The sequence below is a fragment of the Mastigoproctus giganteus genome, chromosome 10 (assembly GCF_048544385.1).
Source record: "Mastigoproctus giganteus isolate SK-2022 chromosome 10, ASM4854438v1, whole genome shotgun sequence".
In the NCBI taxonomy this organism is placed as follows: Eukaryota; Metazoa; Arthropoda; class Arachnida; order Uropygi; family Thelyphonidae; genus Mastigoproctus; species Mastigoproctus giganteus.
This window is the reverse complement of record NC_143584.1, coordinates 156,828,560-156,841,008: the sequence shown is the minus strand read 5'-3', so window position 1 is coordinate 156,841,008 and position 12,449 is coordinate 156,828,560. Positions and strand designations below refer to the sequence as shown.

The 12,449-nt window shown below is 38.6% G+C and overlaps 1 protein-coding gene across 1 annotated transcript in view; it reads right to left on the bottom strand.

The window, feature by feature from the left end:
• The window catches only part of LOC150079402 (uncharacterized), a 1,085,915-nt gene that overhangs the window by 15,666 nt on the left and 1,057,800 nt on the right, over window positions 1-12,449 (bottom strand). The window contains exon 15 of the mRNA XM_090383052.1: window positions 2,530-2,921. Coding sequence (XP_090239178.1) covers window positions 2,530-2,921 — 392 coding nt within the window. The remainder of the gene's footprint in view (window positions 1-2,529; window positions 2,922-12,449) is intronic.

The following is a 12,449-nucleotide window of genomic DNA, read 5'->3' as shown; positions in this document are numbered from 1 at the left end:
AGCATGATCATTAAAATATAGCTAAATCATCCAGAAATATTGAGTATCTAACTGAAAGTGGAAAATGAGTTATAAGATGTGTTTTCAATATAAATAACCACTTTGAATATTACCAAAACACTCATTTATCTTCTAAGTATGGTTAGGAGAATGATCCCAAAAGGTAGGGTCAAAAAGTTATTTGTCCTACCTTGTGGAATCATTTCATATTTAAACATATATGATATTTACAGATAATTACACATTGAATATTTGTAAACAATGATGCTGACTATTTACAATCTTATAGCATCAGTTACATAACTGTAAAAATAAAAGCTTCTTCAAAGTCCTCTTTTAAAAAGTTATAGCCATTTAAAATTCATCAATATTTACATTATATGTTTTCATAAATAATCAAAAAATACAATACGGATTCATTTTGATTAACCACGATATGATTCTCCTACAAGATTGGTTGGTTGGTTTGGATTTTATTGGTGCATTAGCAACTAAGGCTATAATGTGCCACCCTACAAGATCATTACTATGAAGGTAACCCTGCATGCATCCTCATCACACACCAAGAGCACTGATATTATACAGGGTGTCTCAAAAATATTGGTAAAATCATTTAGGGGAGGTAGGTAACATCTAAAGGAATGTGAATCACATAGGAACCCATAACCGGAAACGTCACCGTAAGTCGGTAGATGGTGCTGTTCATCAGTTCGCGAGAAGGAAAAGTTTTGGTTTACTCATTCAAGCAGTAGTCGCCGCACGAAGACCATGCATCGATATATGAACTGTGAGCTGTCAGACATGCACCTAGTGTATGGATTAGCAGAGGGCAATGGATGAGCCACTCAACGAATTTATGGAGAATGCTTCCCAGACAGATATGTATGGACCACCGTTTGTTTGCGCATGTGAATTAAAATTTGTGCAATTATGGGTCATTTAGAGGTAACAGGAGTAGTGCGGCCAGACCACGTTCGACACGAACTCCCGCCATGGAAGAAAGTGTGTTGAATGATGTCCAGAATAATCCTACTACCAGCACATGTGCCGTTGCCTCTGCTTTAGGAGTGTCTCGTTGCAGTGTACAGCATGTCTGGCACAACGATTCCTTACACCCCTTTCATCTCCAAAGGGTTCAGTTACTGCTCCCCCAAGATCATCTTGCACGTGTGGCTTTTGTGCAGTGGTTTCTCCAAGAAAGTGTTCAAGACTTGAATTTTCCGGCCTATGTTTTGTTCACGGATGAGGCTCATTTCACTCGGGAAGGCTTATTCAATCAGCACAATGCTCATGTGTGGACTCACGACAACCCACACGGTGTGTGCCCCCATGCGGCCCAACATCACTTCGCAATAAATGTGTGGGCAGGTATGGTCGGTGATTGCTTAGTCGGCCCGTACCTGTTACCATCCCGCACGAACTCCACTAAACAGAATATCGGATCTTTCTTGAACAAGTTCTACCAGTGCTACTTGACGATGTTCCAGCAAATGTGAGACGCAACATTTGGTTTCAACATGACAGGATGCCTGCCCATTATGGAAGGTGTGTTCGTGACCATTTGAACAGGCGTTTTGGGCGTCGGCAGACCCGTTGCCTGGCCCCCACACTCAACTGATTTATCAAGCCTTGATTTCTCTTTCTGTCGGGGGGGGGCCCTCAAATCTATCGTGTATGAATCGCCTGTGGAGACGGAAATGGATCTCGCGGCGAGACTCATCTGCACTGCTGCTACTGTCAAAGAAACTCCAGGTGCGTTCGACCGTGTCCACCAATCCATGCTGCGTCGGTGTCACGCATGCATCGCGTCTCATGGTGGAACCTTCAAGCATCTGTTGTAACATCATGAAATGCATCCATCTTGTACTCCATTGTTAATATTATGTCAAATAAATGTTTGCCACTAATTACTGTCTTGTGTCATTTCTGCTTCTTGTGCCTCTGCTACTACTTTCCCGTGATGTTTCCAGTTATGGGTTCCTATGCGATTCACATTCCTTTAGATGTTACCTACTTCCCCTAAACGTTTGTGCCAATATTTTTGAGACACCCTGTATAGTGTTTTGCTAATAACATGAATATGTCATTAGCAGAATGGGAAGGTGGTTTTTTTTTTTTTTTTTTGGCTGATGATATATAAGCTTGCTTTCTTGCATCATATGTCTCTACTAATGCTAATATGCTGAAAATTCATATAACTATAAGCTTTTTCATAGCATGATAAAGCTTATAGTTACAGAAAAGGATAGAAGATTCAAAGTAGCATCGTGTTCAAAATATAAATTAACTAGTTATAATGATACAATCACATTTCATTACTGGCAAGATCAACTTTTGCATAACATACATAAGTTTGTAAGGATAAAAAAAAAATAAAATACAAGTTTATTTAGCCTAGTAATTGGATTATAATCTCATTAAATTTAAATTTTGCACAATTAATGGTTCTGAAGTAATGTGGATTCCCCCCGACAAAATTTATAACTCCATATCAATAATAAAACTAACAGCAGTAATCATAATAATTACCTGTTGAATAGTTATGTGTGGCTAAACCCTTAAGAACTGACCACACATCTGTAACCGCAGGAACTTCTGCTTTATGGCCATCACCAAAATCAAACATAAACGTTACATCAGACCCTCGCCAAACTGTAGCCTCAAAGATAATATTTTGTGTAGAAAAATAAGATGACTGATACATCATCTCATTGTCCCAGAAGTATTGTTCTATGAGGGGAGCAGCATAATGGCCTGCAGCTGGCTGTAAGTGGAGTTGTTCAATTGGTTCAACTGCTTGAATAGCTATATCCAAATGAGTTATCACTGGCTCCTTATAGAGATGATTAGAAATTCTTAAAGTGATGATATATGTATCTGCTATGCCATAGCTATGTCGAGCAACACTAGTATTTCCCATACTGAAAATAAAAATAATAATCATTCCTTTAATTTACTCTAACAAGAAAATAATAAAAACTTATATATATTTTTTTTTTTTTTTTTTTGTTTATACTTATAAAAAACAGCAATTTCAGATGGACATGTATGCATGAAAGAGAATTAAATATAAAAATACTTTTTTTCAGAGTAAGATTAAATTTTAATTTTAATTTCTTATTATAAATATAATTTTATAATAACTTTTTTGGATGGATTTATATTGTTATAACGCAATATGTAACAATGTTGAAATGTCCTCTCACAAAAAAATAAACACACTCTGTACCAATTCACAATTTTATTACAATACAATTTAGCATCCCAAGTTTTCTGTTTTAAAAATGAAATCAAACTCAATTGCAATTACTTCCACACAGTACTTTTCAGTAAATATTTTAACTTTTGGTATAAGCATCCAAGTTAGAGAAGTATTATGCCACTCAAAATTCCCAAACCATTAATTTAATTTCAATTCTTTACTTCTCCTTATCTTCTAGACTTCGTGATGAACTTAAAAGTTAAGTTCAAAACATCTTCACTGTTAGAGCAAGATTATCAGAGCCCACTTCATTTAGTCATTAAGTGCAATACAAATTGTTCATTATCCATAGACCTTGCAATTTAATGTGGAGTTAAGCATCAACTACTCAAGCGTTTAGGGCATAAGCCTCAAGCTATGAAGGAGTCTAGACTATGTATAAATATAGTGCAATGCATCAGGAATACATACATGCCGTTTTATTAATAATCTGAATAAATCAGATTATTAATAAAACGGCATCGTTTTAAGTTATATCTCATATTGTGAATACCTTCACAACGAGTTGCCATGATATTGCACTACTTCGAATAAGTAACGCTTCACCTAAGGAGAAGACTAATGTTACTTATTCTCAGATGGATACCACCACCCAGACGGCACCGTTTCAGGGCTATTTGGCCCTTCTTCGGTGGGTGGGTAGGTACCCAAGTGATGCAATGATGGCAAAACAGTTATGAAGTATAACTCCACAATATGAGAGATGCCTGATGGTGTATCATGTATTTAGACTCAAGCGTTTAGGGCATAAGCCTCAAGCTATGAAGGAGTCTAGACTATGTATAAATATAGTGCAATGCATCAGGAATACATAGCTATTATTTGTCTTCTCCTTAGGTGAAGCGTTACTTATTCGAAGTAGTGCAATATCATGACAACTCGTTGTGAAGGTATTCACAATATGAGATATAACTTAAAACGATGCCGTTTTATTAATAATCTGATTTATTCAGATATAGCTATGTATTCCTGATGCATTGCACTATATTTATACATAGCATCAACTACTTTATAATTTTGATTTAGTGATAATATGATAGTGATAATTATATGATAATAATTACACACAATCTTTCATACAATATTTGGTTATGATAATATTATAAAGATGAAACAATCACATCATTAAAAAAAACCCAACTGTAATCTTGACCTGTTATCTCTCTTATGACAGATAACAGGTCATGAAATGGGTGATTATGGGTCAAGATTATGGTTGAAATATCGAAGTATATGAAAATGAAAGAGAAAAAAGTAATTTATGAATTTCAGGATAAAAATAATGGAAGCTGCAATGACAGTTATAAGCTTATAAAGTTATTTTTTAAAGTTTATATAAAGTTATATTTAAGTTATAAAGGCCGACCGGGCTAGCCGAGTGGGTAAAGTACCTGCCCGGCAACCCAAAGGTCGCGGGTTCGATTCCCGCCTCGGGCTTGGATTAAAGTACTGCAAAAACCTTGAGAGGTGCAATATGGCCACAGAAGCCGATGCGCCAACAACTACCAAATCAAAAAAAAAAAAAAAAAAAAAGTTATAAAGTTATTCAAGGGGAAGAGCTGAGAAACACAAACAGAATCTGATTATTGGCATCCCTTGGATGATGTTTTTTTTTTTTTTTTTTTTACTGTCACATTAGAGCCATCCAAGAATTATCTCTTCCACCTGCGTTGTATAATGTTCATAAATTGCATCTGTCTTCTGGTTGGTTTGCCTGTTTTGCTGAGCAAAAAAATCCAAGTTTCTGGGAGGGGGGGGGCCTTACTATCCTGAGACCAACTAACTCAAGCCATGGAGTGAAAAAAGCCCATAAAAGTTCCTCGAATCACTAATCACTAAAGGGATTCAAACCCAAGCCTTTTCCACCCAGTATGGGGAGAACATTTAATTGCATTTGAGTTAACCAGTTAGCTAGATGCCCCTGTGCTTCCACAGATATGTGTCTGGAACTCAACTACTATTGGTTATATACATGGTGCCTCAAAAATAGACGGCATAACTTCAGGAATGAGTTCCTCATATGTAGACAATAAAAATATTTTATATCCAACATAGTTCCGGAAATGCTTGGTTTCCAAATTTTTAACCAGAATATCTTATCTCCCACAGGTGATTTCCTTCATCACAAAGTATGACAGAATCTGGTGGCTTTCCATTCCAACCATGTACTCAACTCAGGAGCAAGCGGATATGCACTTTATGTACGGTTGGCAGATGGCAATGCTCTGGAGGCTCATGGTTTGTAAGGTTCCCAAAACAAAGATGTCCAGACAGGAAAACGTTTGACGGTATCAATTGCCGCCTTTGTGAACATGGGACCTTTACACCTCGTGCTACCGACAGAGGATGACCAAGATCTATGACTCCTGAAGTAGATGGGTGGGCCAACTGCCTGGCCGCCACGCTCATGGATTTAAACCCACTAGATTTCTTCTTGTGGAGTCATTTAAAGTCATTGGTGTATTCGACTCTGGTAGCTGATGTGGAAACTCTCCGCAATCGAATTGTGTGGCAGGAACAGATGTGTGGCAGGTTGTGAGACAATACAAAACATGGCAGGAATTTGGCATCGTCTTTGCGAGTCCATGAGATGTCGATGTGAGGCCTGTATTCAGGCAGAAGGTGGACATGTTGAACAATTACTATAAGGTGATGTGAACAGTTAAGTATCATAGACAGACCTTAAAAACTGGGAAACCAAGAATTTCCGGAACTATGTTGATATAAAATATTTTTATTGTCTACATATGAGGAACTCATTCCTAAAATTATGCAGTGTATTTTTGAGACACCCTGTATAATCAAAAATAAAGCAGACCATCACCTTTGGTCAACTTAATAAAATGAAAAAGAAAGGAGAGATTTAACTAGCAAGTGACCATTGCCTCATGGTAGGAATGGGGCCATCACACTCCACACCATGAGTAACCAAACCCAACATGAGGTAGGTCACTATTATCCAATGCAAACATATCAATCTACCAATTCTAGTGGGCAAATCACAGCTAGAAAAATAACAGTAATGGACACTCACATGAAAGAAGGTAACATTATCACATCACTGAACAAAAACCTGCCCAACGTGCAGGGGCAGGTACCACAGCCCCACACAACAGCAAGCCTCAAGATAACAACTGAGGCAACAGCAATACTCTGAAGCATCATGATGCCATCAATTTACACTTCTAAGTCATATGCAAGCAAAACCACGGGGTCAACTCAACACCCAGAGTGCACATTATGAGTTAATCACCCATAATCTGTTCTTCAATGAACCACATCTAGCGATTACTCGTGCCCAACAAACTGGGACCAGCAGATGATATTACCAACAGCAAATTCTAAATGGGAAGCATTCAAGGAATTACTCTTGGAAGCTACCAGGCTTTTCATACCAATTAAGAAATATTCTTCGAGGTATAGGCCTAAATGGATGTCAGATGAACTAATAGAACTCATGGCAGAGAAGAAAAATGATTGGTATGCATATAAATTATCAGGTGACACAGAAGCCCATGGTACATATAAGCTATTCTGTAATCAATCACAAAGGAGTGACTTGATTACAACAATTTTTTTCTTTGGCAACGGATGCAAAGAAAAACAGCAACAATTTTTTAGTTTTGTAAACTCTAGAAGGAGGTGGATAAATCAGATTGGTCCACTTGTTATCAATGGTTTGACTGCTGATGATCCTGCTGAGGTAGCTGACACACACACACAATGAGTATTTTACATCTACATTCACACACGAGGCATTCTGTAGGGAAGTGGAGAATAGCAACTTATCAAACTCTAGAAGGGGCTATATGATTTTTAATAACTGAGAGCAAAATGGAGGTGAAACTGTTGAAGGTAAACATAAGAAAGGCATCTGGGCTGGATGGGATCTATCCAGTTATATTAAAGGAGGCAGCAAAGCAAGTAAGCAAACCCTTAGCCATAATTATGAGAGCTTTCACTTTCACTTCTGTTCCGGGAAAAATTATGGAGTCACTGGTTAAAGAAGCATTGCAGGATCATCTAGACAAGACTCCAGTAATAATTCTAACACAGCATGGGTTTGTTAAGGGAAAGTCTTGTCTCACTAATTTGATTGGATACTATAATGTGGTCACAAAAGAACTGGATGCAAAAAATAATTTTGATATCACATACTTGGATTTTAGGAAAGCTTTTGATACTGTTGCACATGGAAGAATACTGTACAAACTGGAGCAGAATGGCATTAAGGACAAGTTGCTACAATGGATAAAAGGATGATTGAGTGGGAGAAGACAGAGAGTGGTAATGAATGGGCACTGCTCTTCACGAACTTAAGTTATTAGTGGACTCCCCAAGGGTTCGGTGTTGGGCACATTGTTGTTTTGTATATTTATCAATGAAGGTATATCAGGCTTAATGTCCAAGTTTGCAGATGATATAAAGGTTGGCAGGGTTGTTAATGACAACATTAAGTCAACATTTGCAGTAGCATACTGTCTAAAGACAGTATGCTACTGCAAAAGAATCTAGAAAAGTTGGGTCGATGGGCTCAGAAGTGTCATCTGAAGTTTAACATTGACAAATGCAAAGTATTGCATATGGGTAGCACTAACCTCAGAGAAATGTACCAGTTATAGGGTGTTATACTCAGGGTAGTGGAGAATGAAAGAGTGGAGAAAGAGTCAGATATGAAGTTTTCTAAGCAGTGTAGACAGGCTGCTAGAGTAGGTCATGTCAATGATATACGGGAATTTTGTGAGCAGCGATTAGGAAGTGATTATCCCCTTGTATAAGGCAATGGTTAGGTCACACCTTGAGTACTGCACATACAGGCCTGGAAGCCTCATTTTAAGAAGGATGTGAAGTTGCTAGAATGAAGTTGTAGAACAGATGTGTGGAAATTTGCCTTTAGCCAGCAGTAGGTTGATTGTTGGAACAAACTTCCATCTGTCGCAGTGCAGGTCGACAACTTAAATAAGTTCGAGACAGAACTAGACAAGCATTTGGAGTGGATGGATGAATGAAATGGGAAGGTTTTTTTCTTTTGTTTGGCTGATACTATATAAGATTACTTTCTTGCGTCATAACATATCTGTAAGATATCTTATCAGCACTTACCCTTATGAAAGTTTTTATAAGACAGACAGTTTTTAAATTGTGCGTAATGGAACCAACAGCAAATTCTAAATGGGAAGTAATTAAAGAAGCTACTAGGCTTTTAGCATTAGTAGAGGCATATGATGCAAGAAAGCAAGCTTATGCAGCATCAGCCAAAAAAAAAAAAAAAAACACACTTCCATTTCACCCCTCCATTCTTTCGAACTACCTGTCCAGCTGAGTCTTAAATTTATTTAGGCTATCAACTTCCACAACAAGGGATGGAAGTCTGTTCCACCAACCGACTACCCACTGGCTAAAGACAAACTTCTACACATCTGACTTTCCTCAATTTGAATTTATGCCCTCTCAGGTGATTATTCTGAGCAAGAGGCAGAATCCCATCAGCATTGAGCATGCCCAAACCATTCAAGGATTTATACACCTCTATCAGATCACCTCGACGGTGCCTAGTCTCCAGACACTGTAATTTGCAAAACATAAGCCTTTCTTTGTAACAGCAACACTTTGTTCCATTCACTAATCTTGTTGCCTTCCTCTGTACTCGTTCCAGCAGCTCTACATCCATCTTTACCACTCTCTGTCGTCTCCCAATAAACCATCCCTTTATGCATTGTAGCAACTTACCCTTAATGCCATACTTCTCCAATTTGTACAGCAGTCTTCCATGTGCAACAATATCAAAAGCCTTTCTAAGATCCAAATATATAATATCAAAGTTATTCCCTGCATCCAGTTCTTTTGTGACTGCATCATAGTATCCAATCAAATTGGTCAGGCAAGACTTTCCCTTAACAAACTCATGCTGTGTTTGAGCTATAATTGAAGTCTTGTCTAGATGATCCTGCAGTGCTTCTTTAACCAGTGCCTCCATTAATTTTCCTGGAACAGAAGTTAAACTCACAGATCTATGATTACTTGTGTCAGTCTTTGACCCTCCTTTGTGAATTGGGGTCACATTTGCACATCTCCAGTCTATGGGTACCACCCCTGAGTCCAAGGAAGCTCTCATAATTATGGCTAAGGGTTTGCTTACTTCCTTTGCTACCTCTTTAATATAACTGGATAGATCCCATCCAACCCAGGTGCCTTTCTTGTGTTTATCTTCAACGATTTCTCCTCCACTTTATTCTCAGTTATTACAAGATTAGCTAGCTTACTGCCAGAGTTGAAAACACCTCTTGCATTCCCCTCGCTGAATATCTCCTCATGTGTGAATGTCGATGCAAAATATTCATTTAGTTTGTTAGCTACCTGAGCAGGATCCTTAACAGTTGAACCACCGATATCAAGTGGACCAATCTGATTCATCCCATTCTTTCTAGAGTTTACATAAGTAAAGAACTCTTTGCTGGTTTTCTTTGCATCCTTTGCCAAAGATTTCTTGTAATCTGCCTTCGCCTACCTAATGTCCTTTGCGACTTGGTTACAGACCAGCTTATATCTATCATAGACTTCCATGTCACCCATTAATTTATATGTATCCCATGTGTTTTTCTTCTCTGCCATATGTCTCCTTAGTTAATCTGACATCTATTTAGGCCTAAACCTTGAACAATATTTCTTAATTGGTATGTAAAAGCCTAGTAGCTTCCAGGATAAGTCCTTTGAATGCTTCCCATTTTAAATTTGCTGTTGGTAACATCATCAGTTGGTCCCACCATATAGAATTTAAATACTGTTTCAGACCATCGTAGTCGCCTTTACGAAAGCAAAAACCCTTCCCTTTACCCCGATGGTAGTTACCTCTTTGAGTAAATCCCACTTCAGCACACTGTGATCACTGCCACCTAGTGGTTCCTTTATCTGCAGATTCTTAATGCATGAAGAATCACTACTGATAATCAGAGCAAGAGTATTACTTCCTCCAGTTGCCTCCCAAACCTTCCAGAGAAAACAATTATCCAATAAATCCACAAAAGCCTTGCTAGTGTGTGAGTGACCAACCCACAAATTCCAGTCAATATCTATGAAATTAAAATCCCCCATTATAAGACTCTCTGATTTACTCGCCCACTCTATTTCCCTGTACAGTTTCTTATTATACTCATCAGAGTCATTAGGCCTATAGCACACTCCTATACTCAATTTTGATCTCCCAATGCTTAGGTCACACCAAATTGACTCGACACTGCACTGTCCAGTGATGTCGACTGGCTTCACTTCCTTGGATTTTGTGTTTCTTAATTAACAGCATAGCCCCTCCTCCCTTCCTATCCTGTCTATCCTTTCTGTACACATTGTACTCCCCAAATTCCATTTCTGCATTCCTTATATCTGTGTGACACCACGTCTCTGATATCCCAACAATATCTGCCTTTGATGTTTTGAGCAATACCTCAAATTCATTTACCAAACTCCTAGCATTTGTGTACACACAAGTATACATGCACGTGTTCCTATTCTTAGCTACCCTAACACAACCCACGTGTTTACTTGTACCGCAATGACTCCCAGCAGTCTCTGAAATATCCTGAATCTTGTTTTCCAGGCTGCTGCATATTTCAATTGAAGCAGTGTAAGAATCACTTTCACCTCTGCCAGTGGCTAATGTTAATCTATTAGTCCTTATAACCCCCCAAGCTAGCAGTTTTCCGAACCACCTAACACTGCCTTGATATCATCAGCAAATATTCTTGCACCCTTTCTATTTAAGTGTTTCCATCCCTGTAGAAGCAGTCTCTCCTGTTAACAAGTACAGACCAGGCTGAAAAAAATTCTACCCCTTGCACAGTCTTTCCAGGGCCGAATTGATCGACAAGGCTCTCATCATATACTCCCTCCTATCATGTTTTCATACCAACAAAGAAATGCTGTTCAAAGCTTAGACCTAAAATGGAGTCAGATGACCTATTCAGACACATAACAGAGAAGAAAAGTGCATGAGATGCATATAAATTAATAGGTGAAAAAGAAGCCTATCATAGATATAAATAAGTCTGTAATCAAGTCACACAGGAGATTAGGTAGTAGTAGTAGTAGTGGCATGTGATGTAAGAAAGCAAGTGTTTCAGCTTATGCAGCGTCAGCCAAAAAAAAAAAAAAAAAAAAAAAAATCACACCATTCCCTCCAAATGCCTGTCCAGTTCCTCCTAAAATTTATTTAACCTATCAACTTCCACAACAACAGATGGAAGTTTGTTCCAGCAATTAACCACCTGCTGGATAAAGCCAATTTCCACACATCTATTCTACATCTGTCTTTTCTTAATTTGAATTTATGCCCCCTTAGGTTCGTAATCTGAACAAGTGGAAGGATCCCATCAGAATTCAGCATGCTCAACCCATTTAAGGCCTTATACGCCTCGATCAGATCACCGTGCAGGTGCCTAGTCTCCAGCCACTGCAATTTGCAAAACTTAAGCCTCTCTTGGTAAGAGGATCCCTTCATTCCCCTCACCAATCTTGTTGCCCTTCTCTGTACATGCTCAAGCAAATCTACATCCTTCCTAAAATGAAGCCTCCAGTACGGTCAGGCCACGCAGTACTCAAGGCCTGGCCTGACCATTGCCTTATACAGAGGGATAATCACCTAGTTTTCCCTGCTAGCAAAATTCCTATATATCATTGACAAAACCCCATGACCTGCCCTGGCAGCCTGTCTGCATTGCTCAGAAAACTTCATATCTGACTACACAATTACTCCCAGGTCCTTTTCATTTTCTACCACCTTAAGTGTAGTACCACACAGTTGGTACGTTTCTCTGGGTTACTTCTACCCATATGCAGTACTTTGCATTTGTCAAGGTTAATCTTCAGTTGCCACTTAGCCCATCTGCCCAAATTATCTAGATCCTGTTGCAGTAGCACACTGCCATTACTGTCATTAACAACCCTGCCAACCTTTGTATCATCTGCAATCTTCGACACTAAGCCTGATATACCTTCATCAATATCATTAATAAAAATATAAAACAACAGTGGGCCCAACACCGAACCCTGTGGGACTCCACTATTAACATTAGTCCACGAAGAGTAGCACCCATTGATTACCACCCTCTGTCTTCTCCCACTCAACCATCCTTTTATCCATTGTAGCAAATTACCCTTAATACCATTCTGCTCCAATTTGTACAATAGTCTT